Below are 23,415 nucleotides of genomic sequence, written 5' to 3'. Positions count from 1 at the left end.
GTGTGTGGGGGGGTCTTTTCTTTGGGACAGTCAGTTTTATTTGTCTTGTCTCTAGCTTCTGGGGCTCCTCAGGTGTGGGTGACTGAGTGATAGAATGTTACCCTCTGTGGGTGCTCTGAGGGGCACCTGTGTGAGCCTCGGGGTTCCTGTCTCAGCAGTCCTAGCCAAGAACATCCCAGCCAGCCTGAGAAAGTCTCCCGTTCCCAGGCTGCCATCCCCCAAAGCCACACCAGGACACTGCAGAACAGGCGGGACAGAGGCAGCTTGTTGAGTGACAGTTTATTGGTCCTCAGCATTACATCTTAATCTCCAAGGGAAATTCACAGACACAACTGCTGATAAAAACATGTAAAATAATATAAAAATAAATTGAAGGCTACTTTTATATATTTACTGAATTAAGTAGTGTAATAAATACTATAATAAGCAAAAAGCTTCAATCACACAATTCAGTCTCACTGAAGTTATAGTAGTGTTTGTAAATATGAATTTTAAAATTTAAGTTACAAATATTAAAGCATTGAAAAACTAGTATAAAAGTGAATTTTGGCACGTAAGTGAGCTCATCCATTAGTATCTGACCACGAGGGACAATGAGAAAGCCACTTCCCACCTATTTTTTGAGGTACAGCTATCCAACTAGTCAGCAGCATGGCTGGAATACTTAACAGTTTACAGTCTTTGAATTGAACTTTTCCCTTTTGAGAAGCCAGAGCTTATTACTGTGCAAAAATTCTCCAAAATCCCAACAGGACTTAGGAGGGACAATTTTACTGATCACAGCCTAAAGGTCTAGTGTCCAGGCCTCAGGTCAGAAGGCCTGAGGGCTTGAGTGGGGCCAAGGTGCCTCCAATATTTGCTTCCTCCCTCTAGTCAACAAGGGGGAAATCCCACATTAAAACAAAACAACCCATAACTTCAGTGACTGCTCCACTATCACACTCACTCTGGGGATGAAAACTGAAGCTGCCAACAGGGAAGTTGGTAGAAAGCATGTAGGCCCCTAGAGGACTTCTGCCTGTCCTGGGAACTGATCCCTAAAATCCTTGCTGGGCACAATAGCCACTTCTAAGAGGCCAAGCGAGTACCATGGTTTTCCTCTGGAGATAGCCTCAGACCACACTCTGACCCAGTGGGATCAAGTGGATGTAAAACCCTAGAGTCAAAGCCCAGAGACATGCAGGTTGGAGGGAACAACACAGGGCAAGCAGAGCCCTCTCCTGGTCCTCAGAGCTCAGCTTGTGGTTGCTGTGCACCTCAGACTTCTGAGCAGGCCAGGGAGCGTCTATGAAGGCCTCAGACCTGCCCTCTTGGCTTAGAAACTGCTGAACGTTCTGCTTTTTCTTCAACCACAGTTTCCTATTCAAGTTGAGGTAATCAGTTTTCCCTCTACTGAGAGGAATGGGGGCAGAGGGGCAGGTTGGTGAAAGCACATTTCTATGGACAATGGTCAGAAACCAAGTTCACCGTGTAAGCGCAGCCCCAACCCCTCTTTAAAAACTCTTCTGTGCAGCAGCCAGACTGCCAGGCCAAAGCAGCCAGAGCTCTTAATCTAGAGCTTCCACTGAAAACTTCACAGTAACCCTGCAGGAAATGAAATGGCCTGTGGTTCTCCCTCCCCCCCAACCCCAGGAAATAAGATAGCTTATGGTCCCCTTTTACTTTTGTAAGGCTGCTAGCTCAAAGTTTAGTTTTTAAAAAGAGCTTGGTGAAGATAAAGGGAGCTATAGTAACTCATTGCTTATTAATCAATTGCACTTAAGATCTATGTTATTGAACCCCAGCCAGAAGTCACGATTCCCAGACTGGAGTTCAAGAGGAGGGCCTTGTCACCATCGTGTTTTGGAGCTGGGATTGGAGCATATGGGCTTGAGTTTCAAAAGCTTTTCTTACTGCAAGATTTCTTATCCAATGGGACTTGTAATTTGGTTCATTTGGCTTCAAATGATTTTTCCTAATACATGAATATTTTATTGACAAGTTCTTGATTATTACTTTGCTATTTGCCCAAAAGCTCTGTGTTACCAGGCACATGGACCCATGTGCTCCACCCTACCTCTCCTCTGTGCCAGGGCCCTTTCTCAAAACCTCTCTACATTACAGAACACTATGCTGGTTTTATCTATGTGCTTCTTCCTAAGGCATGCAAAAAGTTCATGAAACTCAGAAAACATTTATAGTCCAAGCAGCAGGAGGCACTCAAGTCCTAGCAGGCATCACCTTTAGTGACCTTGTTCCCACACTAATTAGGAAGGTCAGTCTTGGGATGCAAATACCTTTGCTGTATGATCCAACCTAAAACAAAACCACTGGAGGGAATTGTAATTTGGATATTAGAATTCTTCAAATTCCTAGTCCTTGGAGAACCAAGTAAACATCCATCCTGGGCCAGGGGCAGTTTGTGTGTGTGTGTGTGTTTCTGAAATGTATTGCTTTCCATGGCAGGGGGTGGGGAGGCTGGGTGCTAGAGACTAACAGCCCCCAATGAGTAGCCCCTGGGCCTAAGACCAGCCAGGCGCAGGATATTCACCTTGATGGGGAGGTGTGGCACCGCCAGCGCTTCGGCAGCAAGCAGGTCTGCTCGTCCCTGAATCAGAGAAACAAGCGATGCCACAGGGGACCTCAGGGACCAACCCCAGGGCAATGCTGCTGCTAACTCAAGAGCCTCACACTTCCAGAAAGCATCGTGTTTCCATTCATCCCACAAAAGTGCTCTCACCTAGAAGGCATTGTGGCTCTCTGCCTGGCCACTGCTTAGGCAACCAGCGGTCCCTCTAAATCTCAGGAGTGCCACTGTGCAAGCCAAAGGCTTCTCCTCAGCCCTACATGGTGTCCAGCCGTCCAGACACTCAGAGCTGCTGGTACCCAAGGCAGTGCTAGCTGCTCATCTCGTGTACCGCCCCACCCGATGGTGCATACAATGCCTTTGAGGGTGCAGAGAAGAGAGAATAAAGACAACATGTACTACACTGGCAGGCACAGGCCAGGGAGGACAGACAGCCCCTCGAGGAAGGGACTCCAGGAAAGCTGGCACCCATTCATTCATTCATCTCTGATGGGCACGGGCCAGCCTTCTTTAGGACTTCTGCTCAAAGAGGTCCCGGTACTCCTGCTGCTCCAGCTCACGGTTGTACCTTTCGATCTCCCGATTAGCCTCTTCCACATAATCATTCATGAACTGGTCCATGACTGCCACTGGGTTAAGGAGGTGAGACATGAGCCTGGAGGACGGGGGGGGGGGGGGGGGGGGGGAGGGGGGGCGGCAACGCATCCCAGGGGGCCTGTGCGCAGGTGAGGCATGGGACCAAAGTATCTGTTACAAAGCATCACAGCTACAATGAGGGGAACAGGCACCATGAGGTCCTAGAACCAAGCCCTTGGGTTTTATTAGCACTTTGAAGCTTGCTAGTCCTGCATTTCATTCTGTCCATGTCTTCACACGTGGACTGCCGTAACAAGCCACCTTCACTTTGTTTGTCATGACCATGCTATTACCAATGCTGCCTTCAAACCATACTTTACAGAGTATGACATTACAACTGCACCATGAAGGGCAAACCTAATCCAACAACTATAAAAGGACAACATGGACTGTATGCCTGAGGAGTTTGTCCCTGTGAGCACCCCAGGACAGGGACCCTGCCTGCGCTGGTCCCAGCAGACACCCTTTTTGTAGAAGCTTGAAGATCTTCACACTAGGACCAAACTGTTTTCAAGGATACGTGGGTGAAAATCGGTCTTGTCCCCAAAGAAGTTAACAAACTGGGTGCCATTGTAAAAGTAGCCTGCAGGTAGGGGGTCCAAGTGGCGTTTCACCTGTTGGAAAAGAGTCCTGTTGAATTATCTGACAACACTTTATCATTTCATTCGTTCATTCATTCAAAACAAATAAGCAGAACTGTACATGGTGGCATCTGCCTTTAATGTCAGCACGCTGCAGGAGAGGTATGTGGATCTTTAGAAATGTGAGGCTAGTCTGGTCTAAATAGTGAATTCCAGGCCAGCTAAATGCATAGGTGTCTTGGTAGTTGACAACCATCTGTAACCCCAGTTCCAGGGGATTGGACACTCTCTTCTTGCTTCTTCAGGCACCAAGCATGATGCAGATACTGGGACTAGTGACAACCCATGATGGGCCTTGGACTGTGGCTTTTGGTCTTTTGTCCCAAGGCCCTTGAGAAAAGGACTCTGTGGGCCTGAGCCTGGGGAAGAGGCTTAGGAGGCTCACCCAGGAAATCTCATCTTGACTTTAGGATCCCACAGCCTTCCCACGAGCAGCTCTGTCTACACAGCTTTCTCCTGGGCCTCAGCTCACTTCTGTGTGGTTTATCTTAAGCAGAGATCTTGTGAAAGTACTTGGGCAGGGAGAGAAGGCCAGGCCTCCCATTACCCAGGCCTCTTACGGGTACCAGATCTCTTCCACCTCAGCTGCTGTCACAGCAGAAGGTGCCACTCCACTTACTGAAGCTACAAGGTCCCCTTTGTGCCCTGAGAAAAGCAAGACTGCCAGGATGTCCTACAAATAGATCCTTACTCTGGAACCCAGGACAGCACTACAAGTCCAGGACAAGCCACTGAGGGGAGGCTAGGGCAGGGCACTCACATGGATGTTCTTGATCTCCTGCTGGGTCAGCATTCCCCTGGTTTTCAGAGCTTTCCTCTGAGGTCTCTATGCAATGCAGAAAAAAACACACATTTCAACAGAGCAGATGGAGCACAAGGGTAGTTGAAGGCTCAAGGGAGTTTGGGGGCCAATCCCGTGTCAGGGATCCCAGAAGAGGGAAGAGTGTATGAACTGGCTTTCATGGACATGCTGTCTTGCTTTTCTGCTCCTCTGAAGAAATGATTTTTCTCCACAGAACCTTGCAAGATAATAGGCAGGCTACAAAGTGTGGCTGAGCCCCGTGCTTTGCAGATGGGCATGATCTGGCCCTCAGCAGGCTCTCATGCTTATGCCACAGCAATGGCAGATAACCAACAGCCTCACAGGCTACACTGAGAAACCCTCACTCCAAACAAACAAACAAACAAACAAGCAAACAAACAAACAAACAAACACTGAAGCCAGCCTGGCATTCACAGTGAGATCCCACCTAACCACCTCAGCTGAAAACACCTAACCTCCTAAAAACACCTCCTTAAAACAGAAGCAAAGGCAGAGGAGCATAGCCACATGAGGCAGCTCATAGCTCCTACAAGACTATCACCAATGCAGAAAGGCCAGGACCCAGGATGAGCCACACCAATGATACTGTCTGTGCTAGGAGGCTTAGCACCACAGCTTCTAGAGAATCTATGGGTAAGGATACACAGAATCGGTGTTGGAGAGATACCTCAGTGGTTAAGAATACTGGCTGCCCTTCCAGAGGACTTGGGTTTGAGTAATAGCACCCCAAATCTCTATCTCCAGTTCCAGGGAATCTGGCCTCTTCTGGCCTCCACAGGCACCAGGCATGCATGTGGTGTGCATGATTATGTAGGCAAAGCACTCAAACATATACAATGAAATAAATAAAAAGTACACAGGGCCACTCCAGAGTACACAGTACACTCCAGAGGCTACACAGCAAGCCCAGGACAGCCAGGGCTAGGTGTGGTGGGATACAAGCTTGATTCCAATACTTCAGACTTGGGGGTTCATAGAGTGGATCTCTGAGTTCAAGGCCACCCTGGTCTACAAAGTGAGTTCCAGGACAGCCACAGCTACAAAGAAAGACCCTGTCTAGAAAAACAAACAAACAAACAAACAAACAAAAACTAACCCAAAGCAGGACACAGTATTTCCATGTCTGCTTGGAGTTTGCCCCCACAGGTTTCTTCCTAATCCCAATATGTCCTTAAGAGTGTTGGCTGAGGGCTGGAGAGATGGCTCAGTGGTTAAAAGCACTAGTCTGCCCTTCTAAAGGACCCAGGGTCCAACTCCCAGCACCCAAATGGCAGCTCACAACTGTCTGTAACTCCAGTTCCAGGTGGTCTGACACAACAATGCACATAAAATTAAATTAAATAAATTATTAAAGAGAGAGTGTTGGCTGAGCCTTGAGGTACAGACTACAGGTGTTGGAGGGAAGGAAGAGGGTGAGTGGCCTTTGCTGGTCCTATCCAGGCTCAGCTGTGTGAGCTTTCGCAAGTCACCTGCTTAGCTGACTGTCGAAGCCAGTCTTTGAGGGTGTCCTCCTTCAGGGAGCAGCCAATGAACACAAGGTAGCATTCTGGCTGCCCACTGTCTTGAGGTGTGCTTCTTGAGTTGGGGGGTGGCGTGGGCCCCTCCAAAACCGGCACAATGCTCAGGGAGTTGGTTAAAGTGTTGTGGCAGACCTCCATAGTCTTTTCAGAATCTGCACAGAGAACACATTTGTCCCTGAGACCAAATACCAAAAGAATGCTACACTGTAACCATGTTGGCAGGCTGCCAGACTCCAAGGATTGACATGATGGGCAGTGGCAAGGTGGAAAGGATGGGCTGGAAGCGTATGGCTTGGCTGATCAGACACACACTGTTAGCTAGGCAGAGGGACACGAGAGGAGGAGCTGACCCTTCACCGTGGCATCTGCAGCGCTGTAAAGGAAGCAGTGCCTGCACTGACAGACACACCCAGGGAAGCAGCAGCCTCTCCCCAGGGGCTGAATGCACTGTCTGCTGTGGCACAGTGGACTAGGCACTACCCTGCAGCCTGAGGGGCAGCAACCTGAGGAAGGGAGCTGGGGTGGTGGCTCAGTGATGAAGATGACTTGCTGATGCTCTCCCAGAGGGCCTGGGTTTGATGCCTAGCCAAAACACACTGGTTCACACATCTAATTCCAGGTCAGGGGACCAAATGGGCACCAAGCACATATGTGGTCCACACACATACAAGTTGGCAGAACATCCATAAAGTAAAACAGAGCAGATTTGTAAAAGAACAGAAGGAAGCATGGGCACACATTAGCTGCGCTTCAGGGGCCTTGGTCTACAGCTTGACCTGATGACTCTTGTGAAGGAGCTGTACTGCTCACTGGAGTTCCCTGTGCCAAGATGTAAAGGCGGCCTCTGAAGAACCCCTTCAGCCCTTCATTGGTAACGAAGTGCTGTGCTTCTGTCTTTTCTGCCTCTGGACTAAGCAACATTGCTCTTTTTCCTTGGCATTTGCTCCTCTTCCCCGACACTGAGCTGACTGGTTTGAGGTCTCCTCTGGCTACTGAACAAAAGGGAGGGAAAGTTCCAAGGCTTTGGGCAGACTGGGACTGTGTTTTGTCAAGCTCTGGATAAAAAAGAGGCCATGGATAGCTCAAGGGGTGGGGTGGGGTTCTTTGGAAGGAGAGTTGAGGAAAAACACCACAGGAGGCTATGCCCACACCATGAGCTGAAACACCACACTACCAGGACTCACCCCATTTACCTGAAAACTTCACTTTGCCAAGGATGTGGTAGATGTTTCCAGAGAAGGGACTCGGCTTGATGGAAGACTGAATTGCTGGTAGAGGAAAAAGACAGGAGTGTCAGCTACCTGGAAGCAGAGGCCAAGCTTAGGCCAACATAGCTGGAAAGGTCAGAGCCAGAGGAAGGTCTGAGGTTCAGAGCTTCCACCTCCATCCCCTCCCACCCAGGGCCTCTGCCACTGTTCCCACGGAGTGAGCGAAGTGTGGCCACACGCAATCAGAAATGGAGCTTGGAACTCCCCCCGACCCCCCGCCAACACCTGCTTTACCCTGACAGTAGGGAGAAGAGGGTGTGAGACAGGTCATAGTCACAGCTCACCTTTACACTTGGTCACAAAGCGGGTTTTCTCCAGAGGACGGTCAAACCACACACAGATCTGAACCATTAGTGGAAAGACGGATCCGGAATCAAATTTACCTTCATACCTTAAAATATTTTTTAAAATGTAAGAACACATATTTTTTTAAATTGACAGACTCATGTATATATATAGTAAGTTGTAGTCCCTTTCGCTCCCATCTACTCAGTGTCTTGGGGCTTTGGTTTTGCATATACTATCTTGGGATGAACTATGGGTCATTTGCTCTTAAGAGCTGTCCTCTCTTACTAATACACTATTTTGTTTACAATGTACTTTTTCTTTTTCTTTTTTTCCCTATATGAACTAGGGTCTTATCTATCTCAGGTTAGCCTCAAACTTGCTATAAAACCAAGGCTGACCTGAAATTTCTGATCCTCTGGGAATCCATCTCCTAAATGCAGCGCTTAACACCCTGGGGACCATACCTAGTTTACATGGTGCTAGTGACTGAACTGGGGCTTTGTTTTTGTTTTTTTTTTTTTTTGTTTTTTTTGGGATGGGGGTTGTTTTTCAAAATAGAGTGTAGCTCTGTGTAGTCCTAGCTGTGCTAGGATTAAAGGCACAGAGCTTTGTGTGTATGCTACTGTGCAAGTGCCTTAACAGCTGAGCTACTTTCCAGCTCCCAAAACTGTTCACTCTTTTTGTTTTCTTTTTTTGTTTGCTTGTTTGTTTTGAGACAGGGTCTTTCTGTTTAGTCCTGGCTGTCCTGGAACTCACTCTGTAGACTAGGTTGGACTCATCGACTCACAGTGATCTACCTGCCTCTCCCTCCTGAGTGCTGGGATTAAAGGCCTGCGCCACCACCACCCAGCTGAAACACTTTCTAGTATGTGTTCCTGTTTCATTGTGAGACTGGGAAGCATGTGGTCCCCTGGAGCATACCTTCCTGAGAACACAGGCCTACCTTCTTTGGACTAGCAGTAGTTCCCTAAAGCCCAGGGCTTGTTACACTCCCTCAGACCTCAGTGACCCACACTCGGCAACCCTGCCCTGCCCTTCTTTCAGTACTCCAAGCACACCCATCTCACTGTGGGTAGCTTAAACTACACAGATTTCTCTAGAAGGAACTAAGGAGATGGGATGCCATTGCTGTATTTCTTCAGTTTTCCGCTCAGCAGTCATGATACTTGTCACAGACCTATGAATAACAGGGCTAAACTGAGCATTGAATTAAGAAGCTTTTTAAAAAACTTTGAGACAGGGTATCACTACTGTGCTTAGGCTGGTCTCAAACTCTTGAGGATATGGGATTATCAGGACGTACATACATACACAATACCTCATCTGAAAGCTCTAGAAAAAAAAAAAAAGAAGCAGACACACCCAAGAGGAGTAGACAGCTGGAAATAATCAAACTCGGGGCTGAAATCAATGAATTAGAAACAAAACAATTCAAAGAATCAATAAAACCAAGAGCTGGTTCTTTGAGAAAAATCAACAAGATAGACAAACGCTTAGCCAAAATGACAAAAAGGCAGAGACACACCAGCCAAATCAACAAAACCAGTAATGAAAAGGGGGACATAACAACAGACACCGAGAAAATCCAAACAATCATTAAGTCTTACTTCAAAAATCTATATGCCACAAAATTTGAAAATCTAAATGAAATGGACAATTTTCTTGATCAATTCCACTTACCAAAGCTGAATCAAGACTAGGTAAATAAATTAAATAGCCATATCCCCTAAGGAAATAGAAGCTGTCATCAAAAGTCTCCCTTCCAAAAAAAGCCAAGGGTCAGATGGTTTCAGCACAGAATTCTACCAGACCTTCAAAGAAGAGCTAACACCAATACTCTTCAAACTAGTCCACAAATAGAAACAGAAGGAACATTATCAAACTCATTCTATGAAGCCACAGTCACCTTGATACCTAAATCTCACAAAGACCCAATAAAGAAAGAGAATTTCACACTCATCTCCCTTATGAACATTGAGGCAAAAAATACTCAACAAAATACTTGCACAATGAATCCAAGAACACATCAAAGAGATCTTCCATTATGACCCATATATGCAGGGATGGTTCACTATATGGAAATCCATCAATGTAATCCATCACATAAAGAAACTGAAAGAAAAAAACCCCACATGATAATCTTAGATACTGAAAAAGCATTTGATAAAATCCAACATTCAATCACGTTTAATATCTCGGAGAGATCAGGGATACAAGGCACTTATCTAAACATAGTAAAGGCGATATACAGCAAGCCTATACCCAACATCAAACTAAACGGAGAGAAATTAAAATCAATCCTACTGAAATCAGAGACAAAAGGCTGCCCACTCTCTCCATATCTCTTCAACATAGTTCTTGAAGTCCTTGCTAGAGCAATAAGATAATTAAAGGAGATCAAGGGGATTTAAATTGGAAAGGAAGAAGTCAAAGTATCACTATTTGCAGATGATATGATAGTATACATGAGTGACCCCAAAAATTCTACCAGGGAACTCCTACAGCTGATAAACACCTTCAGCAAAATTAACTTTAAAAAAAAAAAAATCAGTAGCCCTCCTGTATACAAAAGACAAATGGGCTGAGAAAGAAATTAGGGAAACAACACCCTTCCCAACAGCCACAAAAGACATAGAAGTACCTTCATGTAACACTAACATACAAGTCAAAGACTTGCATGAAAAAACTTCAAGTCTCTGAAGAAAGAAGTGGAAGATATCAGAAGATGGAAAGATCTCCCATGCTCATGGCTTGGTAGGATTAACATAGTAAAAACGTCCATCTTCCCAAAGGCAATTTACAGATTCAATGCAATTCCCACCAAATTACCAATACAATTCTTTACAGACCTTGAAAGAAAAATTCTCAACTTCATATGGAATAACAAGAAACCCAGAAGAGCTAAAACAATTCTTTTCAATAAAACATCCTTTGGAGGTATATCTATCCCTGATCTCAAACAGTACTATAGAACAACAGTAATAAAAACTGCATGGTACTGGCATAGAAACAGACTGATGGATCAACAGAATCAAATAGAAGACCCAGAAATAAACCCGCACACATATGGACACCTGATTTTTGACAAAGATGTCAAAACCATACAATGGAAAAAAGATAGCATCTTTAACAAATGGTGCTGGTCTAACTGGATATCTACATGTAGAAAAATGAATATTTATCACCCTGAACAAAACTAAAGTCCAAGTGGATCAAAGACATCAACACTAAACCTGAACAAAAGTGGGGAAGAGCCTTGAATTCATTGGCACAGGAGGCAACTTCCTGAACAGAGCACCAGCAACACAGGCTCTAAGATCAATAATAAATGGGACCTCATGAAACTGAAAAGCTTCTGTAAAGCAAAGGACACTGTCGTCAGAACAAAACGACAGCCTGCAGATCTTCACTACCCCTATATCTGACAGAGGGCTAATATCCAGAGTATATAAAGAACTCAAGAAGTTAAAAAGAATCAAATCAAGTAATTCAATTAAAAACTGGGGTACAGCGCTAAACAGAGAATTCTCAATAGAGGAATATCGAACGGCAGAGAAACATTTAAAAAAATGCTCAATGTCCTTAGTCATCAGCGAAATGCAAATCAAAACAACCCTGAGATTTCACCTTACACCCATCAGAATGGCTAAGATAAAAAAACTCAAGTGACAACACATGCTGCAGAGGATGTGGAGAAAGGGGAACCCTCCTCCATTGGTGGTGGGAATGTAAATTTGGACAACCACTTTGGAAATCAATCTGGTGCTTTCTCAGAAAATTAGGACTAGCGCTTCCTCAAGATCCAGCTATACCACTCCTAGTCATATATCCAAAATATGCTCAAGTGCACAACAAGGACATTTGTTCAACCATGTTCGTAGCAGCTTTATTTGTAATAGCCAGAATCTGGAAACAACCCAGATGTTCCTCAAATGGGGAATGGATACAGAAATTGTGGTACATTTATACTATGGAATACTACTCAGCAATTAAAAACAAGGAAATCATGAAACTTGTAGGCAAATGGTGGAAACTAGAAAAGATCATCCTGAGTGAGGTATCCGAGAAGCAGAAAGACACACATGGTATATACTCACTTGTAAGTGGATATTAGACATATAATATAGAATAAACATACTAAAATCTGTACATCTAAAGAAGGTAAGCAAGAAGGAGGACCCTGGATAAGATGCTCAATCCTCATTCAGAAAGGTAAATGGGATGGACATCAGAAGAGGGAGAAAAGAGGGAACAGGACAGGAGCCTACCACAGAGGGCCTCTGAAAGACTCTACCCAGCAGAGTATCAAAGCAGATGCTGAGACTCATAGCCAAATTTGGGTAGAGTGCAGGGAATCTTATGAAAGAAGCAGGAGAGGAAAGACCTGGAGGGAACAGGAGCTCCACAAGGAGAGCAACAGATCCAAAAAAATCTAGGCCCAGGGGTCTTTTCTGAGACTGATACTACAATCAAGGACCATGCATGGAGATAACTTAGAACCCCTGCACAGATGTAGCCCATGGTAGCTCAGTCTCCAAGTGGGTTCCCCTAGTAAGGGGAATGGGGGCTGTCTCTGATGTGAACTCAGTGGCTGGCTCTTTTATCAGCTCCCCCTGGAAAGGGGGAAAGCAGCCTTACCAGGCCACAGAGGAAGACAGTGCAGCCAGTTCTGATGAGACCTGATAGGCTACGGTCAGATGGAAGGGGAGGAGGACAGCTTCTATCAGTGGACTTGGGAAGGGGCATGGGAGGAGAAAATGGAGGGATGGAGGGATTGGGAGGGAATGAGGGAAGAGGTACAGCTGAGATACAAAGTGAATAAATTGTAATAAATAAAAATTAAATTAATTAAAATTTAAAAAAGATTTACTTATTTTATTATGTATACATTGTTCTGCCTGCATGTTCAACTGAGTGCCAGAAGAGGGCACCAGATCTCATTATAGATGGTTGTAAACCACCATGTGGTTGCTAGGAATTGAACTCAGGACCTCTAGGAGAACAACCAGGACTCTTAATGCCTGAGCCATCTCTCTCTGGCCAAGTTTTAACAATGTTTCCTACTAAACCATCCTTCTAAATTGACAGAAAATATCCATTCTATACAGGGACAGATGCAGTCAGGGCTCGAAAATAGGTTCTGGGACAGGAGAAATGACTCACCAAAGTGCTTGCCACACAAGTATAAGAACCCATATTCAGGTCACCAGAACTAAACCAGAAGTGTTTATTTCTGTTACATGTGCCTGTAACCTCTGTGTCGGGATGAGACCAGTGGATCCTAAGGGCTTGCTGGCCAGCCAGGGTAGCTACAACAGTGAGCTCCAGGTTCAGAGAGACATTCTCTCAAAACAGAGGAAGACTTCTGAAGCTGCGGGCTGGTCTCCACATGCTCATGCAGACAAGTGCACCTGCACACACATCAACACTTATATTTGTTTAACAGGGAGGGGAGGGGAAGGGAAGGAGGGAGGGGAAGGAAGGAGGGAGGGGGGAGGGAAGGAGAGGGAGGGAGGGAGAAGGGGAAGGGAAGGAGGGAGGGGAAGGAGGGAGGGAGGGGGTAGGGGAAGGGAAGGAGAGAGGGGAAGGAGGGGAGAGGAGAGGAGGGAAGGGAGGGAGGGAGGGAGGGAGGGAGGGAGGGAAAAAGGAAAAAATGGGTTTAGAGCTAAATATCCTGGTTCAGGCCTTAATTCTGGCACTCGGGAGGCTGAAAAAAGACTACCATTAGTTCAAGACCAGCCTAGGTACGTAGTGAGATAGTGTCTCAAACAAATAAAAACTAAAACAACAACAAAAACCCAACCCATAACAACAATAAAAAGCCTGGCATAATGGAGCAAGTCTGCAATCCCAGCACTTGGGAGTTGAAGGCAAGAGAAAAGCAGGAAGGGTAGGGAGTTCAAGACTAGCCTGGGATATGGGGCTGTGTCTGGAAAGTAGGGTCTGGACTTGGACAACCTGGCTTGGAATCCAGCCCGTTAAGTAACTAGCTGTATCTTGACATGCCACTAAACTTCTTGCTGCTTCTGTCATCTACAAAACGTGAAGAATAATGGCATTTATTATATATTATGCTGATATGAGAATAAAGAAGCCAAGACAGGCAAAACTCTGAAGCAGCGTGCACAGCAGTGCTTCCTGCCGTCGGGAGAATGTTCTGGTTCTGTCTGGTTCTGCACTGCCCAGCACTGTGGCTGCCAGCCATAGGCAGCCACGATTAACTCTAAATTTTGTTTGAGTTTTATCAACTTATATTTACACTGTGCTCAGCAGCTAGTCCAGAGCAGTCTCAGGACAATGCCTGGCCCAGGCATGGCTCAGGTGATGATGATATTACAGTAAGTCTATGCTGGCTTTTCCTCTCTCCATTCTGGTCTTCTTGGGCTGTAGGCAGCTGCAGAGAACTTTCCATAGGTCTCATTAGCAGAAGCCTCGCTACTAGGTGAGCAGGCAAGAGGGCTGACAGGGCAGAGTGCTGTTCCACCGGGGAGTGTAAACTCTGGTGTCACCACACAGAAACACTGTCCCAAGAGGCAAGGCTACTGGTGCATGGCAGGCTACCCTGGCCAGCAGTGACCCTTGCAAAGCATATTTACAATTGCCATTTCTGCTCTTCTTGCTGTAGATAAATAAACCATTTGGCTCACATTCTTTTTAACGCTCCTACTCAGTAAAGATACTTGCCAGCCAGGAAACATTAAGTATCGAGAACGTAGCATCTGGGGGCTTGAAAAACTATTCTCTGAGAGAATCAGTTCAATGTCTTCATTCCTTTAAAACCAAGAGAAGACCCAGGTTAATTGGAGCTAAATATGAACATGAATTATGACAATATAATTATTAATGTTAATCTTTTTCCTCCTCACACATGCATGCATTTTTTTTCTGACAAAGAATATAAAAATTAGCTGTATGTATAACAGTTTATTTCTAAATACTTCAATATGCATCTTCTAAGAATAGTTTCTCAAAAGCCAGGGCATGGTGGTACACACCTTTAATGCCAGCACTCAGGGAGGCAGAGGCAATCCATGTGAGTTCAAGGCCAGCCTGGTCTACAGAGACAGCCACGGCTACACAGAGAAACCCTTTCTCAAACAAACAAACAAACAAACAAACAAAGAATAGTTGAATAGTTTCTCATAGGCAGAGGCAGGCAGATCTGTGAGTCTGAGGACAGCTTGGTTCACATAGTGAGTTTCAAACCAGCTAGAGCTACACAGAAACGCTGTCTCGCAATAAACAAAACAAAAACTACCAAAAAATAAAAAAATGGATACTTTCTCCTATAGGACCACAATATACTATTATATCTGAAGAATTTAGTCCTATGATCAGCAACAGTTAAATGTAGAAATGTAGAATTTCATTTCAGGCCCTTTCCCTAACTCACTCATTCAGAAAAAAAAAAAAAAAAAGTTTCCTTTTTTTTTTTTGACACAAGGCCTCATGTAGCCCAGGCTGGCCTTGAACTTAATAACTAGCTGAGGACAACCTGCTCCTCCTACCTCTCCTTTCTCGAGAGCTAAGATTACAGACCGGAACCACCAAGCCTGGCTGATGTGGTGGGGATCAGAAGCCAAGTGCTGCTGTTTTCTTCACTGACTGGCAGCAGAGGCACACGAGAGCAGAATGGCCCATCACTGCTTCTGCTGTTTAGTCATTTGCTCAACACGGTGCCTGCCAGAGTGTCAAGGTGAGGGGCTGGAGCGCTGGTTCAGCACACTTGATATTCTTAGAGGTCTGATGTGACTCCAGGCTTGCCTAAGAGCTCACAACCATCTTTAATTTTTGTTCTAGGGGATATGATGCCATTGTCTGACCTTCCCAGGCACCAGGCAAACATGTGGTGCACAGTCATGTCTCCAGCCTGCATTATGTCTGTATGTAACCAGGGACTGGACCTGAGCTGTTGCACCTGCTAGCAAGCACGCACCACTGCGCCCAACCTTTTACATGGGTGCTGAGGACTGACCTGGGCCCTCATGCTTGTAAGGAACCCACTTTACTGACTGAAGTGTTTTCCTGGATAACTTCACTTTTTTTTTTTTTTTTTTTGTGGGTGCACATCTGAAGTTGACTTCTGGCTTCCATGCACAGGCCCACAGAGACCTCCCAAGTGCTGTTTAGAGGTATGTGCATGGGGGAGGGATGAAGGGGCTGAAGAGATGGCTCAGCGGTTAAGAACACGGGCTGCTCTTCCACAGGATCCCGGTTCAATTCTCCACACCCACATGGCAGCTCACAACTGTCTGTAACTCCAGGATCTGATACCATCACACAGCCGTACATGCAGGCAAAACACCAATGCGCATGAAATAAAAGTAAAGAAAGCAAAGTGGGTGCACACATGTGGCCACGGGATATGTGCGGAGGTTATAAAATAGCTGTAGGAGTCAGTTCTCTCCTCTAGAATGCTGATTCCAGGGACCACACGTAGACTGTACTACTTGGTGGCACGTGGTGCTCTTGCCTGCTGAGCCATCTTGCCTGCCCTCGCCTGTTTTTCTTTCTCCTTCTTTCTTTTTTCTTTCTTTTTCCTCTCTCTCTCTCTCTCTCTCTCTCTCTCTCTCTCTTTCTTCTCCTCCTCCCTCCCTCCCTCCCTTTCTTTCTTTCTTGAGACAGGGTTTCTCTGTGTAACCTTGGTTGTCCTGGACTCGATTTGTAGACCAGGTTAGCCTTGCAAGAACTCACAGAGATCTGCCTGCCTCTGCCTCCCTGAGTGCTGGGATTACAGGCATGCTCCACTGCGCCTGGCTTGGTTTTTGTTTGTATGAAAGGTTCTCAGAATGTAGCTCAGCCTGGTTGAACTTGAACTCATCGTAGCTTCCCAAATGCTGGAGATTCAGAAATGCACATCATGCCCAGTATATGCATACACACACACACACACACACACACACTCTCTCTCTCTCTCTCTCTCTCTCTCTCTCAAAATATCTACATACATTAAAAAAAACAGCACTTTATTAATTTTTTTACGTTTCGTGTGTGTGTGTGTGTGTGTGTGTGTGTGTGTGTGTGTACACCACAGCACGCATGTGAAGGTAAGAGGACACCTTGCAGCAGTGGATTCTTTCCTTCCACCACGTGTGTCTGAGATCTACGGGGACACCCTGTGAGCCAGCCAGGGGCTGAATCTAGGAAAGAAGAGTCCAGTCTCTGTGAGTTTACCTTGTTACAATCCCATTTTCTGCAAGAATGAAGGCTGCAGCAGGATTGGTAGCCCTGATCAGTGTCTGCAGCTGGACAAGGAGAGGGTGCCTCTGCTCCATCGTGTGACTAGTAAACACCACATTATTCACCAAGCCTGAAGAATAAAACCAGAAATCTATCAGCCTTCAGAATCCTGATTGGGGCTGCAGGTTCATGCAAACATGGTCTTTTTCTCCTTCCACTGACCATCTTTTCTTGATCACCTCTGCCCCAGACCTGTGACAGACTTAGCCACCTCCTCGAGGAACTGCCATCTTTCTTCTTTCTTTTTTTTTTTTCTTTCTTTTTCCTTCTTTCTTTCTCTCGGTCTCTCTCTCCCCCTCCTTCCTTCCTTTTTTATTTATTACAATTTATTCATTTTGTATCCTGGCTATAGCCCCCTCCCTTATCTCCTCCCAGTCCCACCTACCATTTCCTTTTCTCTCCCTATACCCTTTCCCTAGACCACTAATGGGGGAGGACCTCCTCCCCTTCTATATGATCCTAGTCTAACAGGTCTCATCAGGACTGGCTGAATCATCTTCCTCTGTGGCCTGGCAAAGCTGCACCCCCCAGGGGAGGTGATCAAAGAGCAGGCCAGTGAGTTCATGTCAGAGACAGACCCTGCTTCACTTACTAGGAAACCTGCTTGGAAACTGAGCAGCTTATGGGCTTCATCTGAGGGTCTAGGGTCTAGGTCTTCTCCATGCATGGTCCTTGGTTGGAGTATGGTCTTTGCAGGTCCCCCTGGGTCCAGGTTTTTTTTTTTGGGGGGGGGGGGTCTCTGTTGGTCTCTTTGTGGAGCTCCTGTCCCCTCCAGGTCTTTCTATCTCCCCTTCTTCCATAAGGTTTCCTGAACTCTACCCAAAGTTTTGCCATGAGTCTCAGTATCTCCTTCAATACCCTGATGGATAGAGTCTTTCCCTGTCTTCTCCTACTTCCGATGTCTATCCTACTTGCCCTTCTGAATGAGGTTTCAGCCTCTTCCCTAGGGTCCTCCTTGTTGTTTAGCTTCTTTAGGACTATAGATTTTAGTATGTCTTTCCTGTATTATATATCTAATATCCACTTATAAGACATATGTGTCTTTCTGCTTCTGAATTGCCACATGTTAAGAGTACATGGGCTTTGCCTCTTAGTGGCTTCACTTCCTAATCTCATATTTTGTTTTGTTTTAGAGACAGGATTTCACACTGTAGCTTTGGCTAACCTGCAACTCACTATGTACACCAGAATGGCCTTCAACCTGTGGTGATCTTTCTGCCTCTGCCTCTGCCTCCTGAATGCTGGGATTATAGTTCCACTATGGCATCTCACAAGTCTCCAAACTGATTTAGCTTCTCTTAAGTCAGTATTTTGGCTGTTACTCGAAGTTCTTGATCAAAGAGCTTTTCCACACCCCTTACATCCAACCTTATCACCTGGTGTCACCTGCCTTCAGGAGCTCAGCCCACAGGCATCTATTCACCACCAAGCATCCACTACACATTAGGTGCTGACAATTATTATACTCTCAGAGTCACACAATTCCAAGATCAGCACTGACACGGATATTTATACAGTGACATGCTAAGAAAGGGGAGCCTATGTAAGGATTTGTAGAATGGGTAACAAGGACATCACTCCACAACTTCTGTGAAAACGTAAGACCCACAAAACTATGGAGAATTTATAACAAATTTACAACAAAGTTATTACCCATTCAAACATAATCATACTTCTTCCAAACTCACACTTATTTTCACAATTATAAAAGTAGTTTATACAGTTCTCACCGCCATTTCTGCTCTAAGATGACTTGCCTTTTTTGGGGGTGAGTCGGGGTGCCATGCAGTCTGGGATATGGTAGAACTCACAAAGTAACTGAGGATGATGGCCTTCAAGGCCTGATCCTCCTGAGTTCAGGGATTACAGTCATGCCCTGGCTTATGGGGTGTTAGGGATCAAACCCAGAACTTCTAAACTGCTAGGCAAGCACTGAAACCCATGGAGAACCTCTCCACTTGCATTTTGTTATTCAGTGAAATTATTGAGACTTCATCTCACTTTGTAGCCTTTGCTGGCCTGGAACTGACTATGCAGATCAGGTTGGCTTTAAACTTACAGAAATCTGCCTTTCTATTCAATAATTTTTAATTAATTAATATTGGTTTTTCAAGACAGGGTTTCTCTGTAGCCCTGGCTGTCCTGGAATTTGCTCTGTAGATGAGGCTGGCCTTGAACTCAGAGATCCTCAGAGATGCCTCTGGAGTCTTTAGAAACCAAGCAAGCCTAGGTCAGAAGGCCATGCCCAAAATGTGGCATCATGGGCAAGCCGATGGAATCCCTTAAAGTCTCAGTACATCCTGGGATTGGCAAAAAAGGGAGCCAGACCCTGTAAAGCGACTGTGAGATTACCATGGGCAGAAGAAAGAACAATGTGGTGGGTCTTGTAGTGAGGAGACAAGAAAAGCTAAGAGACCTGCAGAGGCCCAGAGACTATATTTCCTTGGCCAGAAGGGGCAAGTCAAGTCAGTACAAACTTGCCCTTCTAAGTACTATGTACCAGGGTCCCAGGCACAGCTCTGGACTGCCCCTTTCTTTGCCCAGGTTGTGGGGCTTGTTAGGTGAACCCTGTCTAATGTTCTGCTTGCTATGTATGGTATAGACTAATTTTGTAGGGAAGGATTCTAGGTCAGGAAATGGGCACAGAAAAGGGACTTAACTTCATCTTGAAAAAGCAAAAGGATTATCTCCAGCATTCCTCAGTCCAGCTATGTAAACTGCCACTTGCCAAGAGGAAATGCCATCTGTGATGCAGGTAGAGCACTGCCTGGCACACAGGGCCAACAAGGCCACAGTGACAAGTTTCACCTTGTTGGGGCCAGGAGCTTTGTTCTGCTCTGTACCAACAGTGAGCACCAAGGCATCCAAAAGGACAGGATTTGGCTTGTGTGGCAGTACACGCCTTTAACCCAGCACTAAGGAGGCAGAGACAGGCGGATCTTGTCTTATTTCATTAATGAAATATCCTATTATGTCCCAAGGGAATTCAGCCTGCCTCAGCCCAGAAGGATGAACTCTAGAAGAGGTTTTCTGGTTGAGGCCAGAGTCATGGATAATGAGGACAGAGCTATTCCTCAAGGCTCTCTGCCAGGGGAGCCTGGCCATCTGTGCTTATGCTCCACAAAGAGAAGTGGAAAGATGCTGAAAGGCAAATGTCAAGATGGTGGCTTTCGACACTGACAAGACGGGTCAAGGCAGGTCAAGCAAGTTTTGTTTTTTTTTTAAGTTTGTTTGTTCATTTGAGATGGGATTGCTCTCACTTTGTAGCCAAGGTACCCTTGAAGGTGTGACAATTCTCCTGCTTCATCCTCTCAAGTGCTGGGATTTGGTGATTTGGTGAGTCACCAAGCCCAGGTTGGTCAGGAAGTGCCAAGCAGATACTTCAACTTCCTCAGAAGTTATCATTTCCCAGCTGTAGCTCTAAAATCTGTCAGAGTTCCTCTATCAAGACCAACTTATTTTTTACTGAATAATCAGAAAAAAGTCAGTCAGCCAGTAATGAATGAATGAATGAATGAATGAATGAATGAATGGAAGAAAGAAAGTCAGAGTAGGTGAAAGAAAGAAAAAGGAAGGAAGGAAGGAAAGAAGGAAGGAAGGAAGGAAAGAAGGAAGGAAGGAAGGAAAGAAGGAAGGAAGGAAGGAAGGAAGGAAGGAAGGAAGGAAGGAAGGAAGGAAGAAAGGAAGAAAAGAAGGAAGGAAGGAAGGAAGGAAGGAAGGAAGAAAAGAAGGAAGGAAGGAAGAAAGAAAGAAAGAAAGAAAAGACAGACAGTGTCTTAGCTAGTAGTGGTACATACCTTTAATGCCAGAACTGAGCGGCTGAGGCAGGAGGGTCTCTGTGAGTTCCAGACCAAGCAGAGTGACAGAGACCATGTGTCACACACACACACACATACACATACACACACACAGTCTCACTAGATGATCCTACCACCCAGCCTGCCACTGCTACCCTCTGACAGAAATGGCAATTCTGTTTTTTCATATAGCATCTCACTATATAGTCCAGATTGGCCTGGAATTCATTCTGTAGACCAGCCTGGCCTCTTAACTCAGAGAGATCCACCTGCTTATGCCTCCTGAGTGTTGGGATTATAGGTGTGAACCATGCCTTGCTAGAAATGACAATTTTTAAAAATTTTTATTAGTTTATTTACTTCACATCCTGAGGGTGGTGCTCCTTCCCTCCCTAGAAATGACATTTCTTTTTGTTTCTTTTTTGTCTTTTTTTAATTTTTGAGACAGAGTTTCTCTGTGTAACCTTGGCTGTCCTGGACTTGCTCTGTAGACCAGGCTGGCCTCGGACTCACAGAGATCACCTGCCCCTGCCTCCCAGAGTGCTGGGGTCACAGGTGTGCACACTGCACCCAGCTGGAAATGGCACTTCTTGAAAGCATTCCACGTTAGCTATCCCCACCCTGCTCCAGCGCAGACTTGCCTCAGTTCTGACCTGTCTGCTGAGGTCATCTTTTCCCTTCACGGGTGCAAAACTAATGGGTTTTCGTTGTTGTTTTTGTACTTCCATTGAGGTCTCTGCAACATTAAGCATAACTGATTTTTCCCATCGTTGGCATTTTAAATACTGTCTGTCTCTGCTTCATCTTTCAGTCTCCCAGCCCCTTCGCGTCTCTGGCCCTCTGACCTTTTAAAAGCCACATCTGGATATTGAACATCTGCGCCTTTGGTTTTGGTCATGGCTTCCAAGCCCAGAGCCAAGGACCAGACAGCCTCCCGTGTTATCTCCTGTTCTAATGTTCTTTCTTGTGCTTCCTATTCAAGCACAGCTATCCCCAGCTTCCCTAACCCTGTAAATTAGAAAGCAGAGGCATCTTGAGAACATCTCTTTTCCAATTTACGTCCCACAGCTAGTTTGTCGACCGGTCCTACAGACAACCTCCACAGACCTGGATCTGCCAGTTGGCACATACCTATAATCCCAGCCCTCGGGGTAAGGGAGTCAGCGCAGAGGCAGTTCGGATCTCTGAGTTCGAGGCCAGCCTAGTCTACAGAGCAAATTCCAGGACAGCCATGGCTACACAGAGAAAACCTGTCTTGAAAAATCAAACCACCACCATCACCACCACTACTACCAACAACAAACCCTGAATCTGCTAGGATAAGACATTACAGATGGACCCAGACTGCTGCTGCTGAAGGCAGGCACGACAGTTTACTAATCCTAGCAGTTGGGAGATTGGGAGGTAGAAGCACGAGGATCAGGAACTCAAGGTTAATTTGGGATACGTAGTGATTTGAAGCCAGGTGGGACTACATGAGATCCTGTCTCAAAAAAGCAAAGGGGGACTGCTACTACCTGGCATACCAAGTCCAACAAGAACATTCTCCCTCCTCAGCCTCCTGCCTGAGCAGCAGCCAGCTCAGCTCTCTGCCAAGACAACAGCTCTGGTGTGCTGTTTTTGCTGTCCCTGTGGACTGGCAATGGGATCAGCAGGGCACAAGTATGCTGGGGACACCAAGTTGTTTTCTTCTATCAGATACTTGCTTGCTGGGCTGATTCAGAAATCTCAACCCCACACCAGGCACATCCCTAGACAGCCCCCTATCTCCCCAGGCACATCCCCTGTCACCCCCCTAACCTCCCAGGCACATCCCCTGAGAGCGCTGAGCATCTCAGCAGCACGGCAGGGAACTTCTAATTTATTCTGGATCTCCAGGAGCCTAACGATATTGCTGACCAAGAGGCTCCATTTACTGTTCATCAGCTGCAAGGCCAGGGCAGGAGGGCTGCTGCTGCTGAGGGAGCATTAGTACATTACGAGAGAATCCCCGGGGTTGTGTCTACCCAGCAGCACACAAGGAGGTTGTCAGAGTTTTCCCTGGACCAATTCTGTATGTTGTAGATTTCAGAAAGGCAGCAGCATGAAGAAAAGCCTACTGCATTTGATCAGAATGTGACAGGCACATAAACAGAAAGTCGAACATACTGCTTACCTTGTGAACACTGGTCGAGACATTTAGGAAAGAGAAATCTAAGGAGAAAAAAAGGATTTCAAAACCAGTTATTTCAGAGTCGTCATTATTTCCCACAAAAGCATGAATCTGACTGATAAAACAAATGCCAGGTGGTCATGAGCACCGATAGCACTATAGTCATCCAAGACATTCACAGTTTTACACCCAAGTTCATGTTCCATAGAAATTCCTACATGGCACATTGCAGGGAGGATACTGGAGCACCAACAGCTCTTCAGATCACAAGAAACTTGCCTAGGAGCTTGCCCTATCCAAGCTCCACATCTTTGGGGGTCAGTGAAGTACTTTATCATTGAGTTGCTGAATTACAACCTCAGCCCAAGCTAGTCTTTTAGAAATATATACTATTGGGACTAGCGAGATGGCTCAGCAGTTAAGCGCACTGGGTGCTCTTGCAGAGAACTCAGGTTTGATTCTCAGCACCCACATGGCAGCTCAC

The 23,415-nt window shown here is 45.9% G+C and overlaps 1 protein-coding gene across 2 annotated transcripts in view; it reads right to left on the bottom strand.

Annotated features, from left to right (window-relative positions):
• Nucleotides 1–262: 262 nt before the first annotated feature.
• Dnaaf9 (dynein axonemal assembly factor 9) overlaps nucleotides 263–23,415 on the bottom strand; it is a 128,076-nt gene continuing 104,923 nt past the window's right edge. For both annotated transcript variants that reach the window (XM_021653657.2, XM_021653656.2), the window contains exons 29-37: nucleotides 22,935–22,972; nucleotides 16,917–17,052; nucleotides 14,427–14,513; nucleotides 7,739–7,845; nucleotides 7,380–7,454; nucleotides 6,136–6,338; nucleotides 4,604–4,669; nucleotides 3,723–3,816; nucleotides 263–3,189 (exon numbers count right to left, since the gene is read on the bottom strand). In XM_021653657.2, the coding sequence (XP_021509332.1) occupies nucleotides 3,077–3,189; nucleotides 3,723–3,816; nucleotides 4,604–4,669; nucleotides 6,136–6,338; nucleotides 7,380–7,454; nucleotides 7,739–7,845; nucleotides 14,427–14,513; nucleotides 16,917–17,052; nucleotides 22,935–22,972 (919 nt within the window). In that variant the 3' untranslated portion in view covers nucleotides 263–3,076. The remainder of the gene's footprint in view (nucleotides 3,190–3,722; nucleotides 3,817–4,603; nucleotides 4,670–6,135; nucleotides 6,339–7,379; nucleotides 7,455–7,738; nucleotides 7,846–14,426; nucleotides 14,514–16,916; nucleotides 17,053–22,934; nucleotides 22,973–23,415) is intronic.

The sequence above is a fragment of the Meriones unguiculatus genome, chromosome 18 (assembly GCF_030254825.1).
Source record: "Meriones unguiculatus strain TT.TT164.6M chromosome 18, Bangor_MerUng_6.1, whole genome shotgun sequence".
In the NCBI taxonomy this organism is placed as follows: Eukaryota; Metazoa; Chordata; class Mammalia; order Rodentia; family Muridae; genus Meriones; species Meriones unguiculatus.
This window is presented reverse-complemented; position numbering and strand designations above follow the sequence as displayed.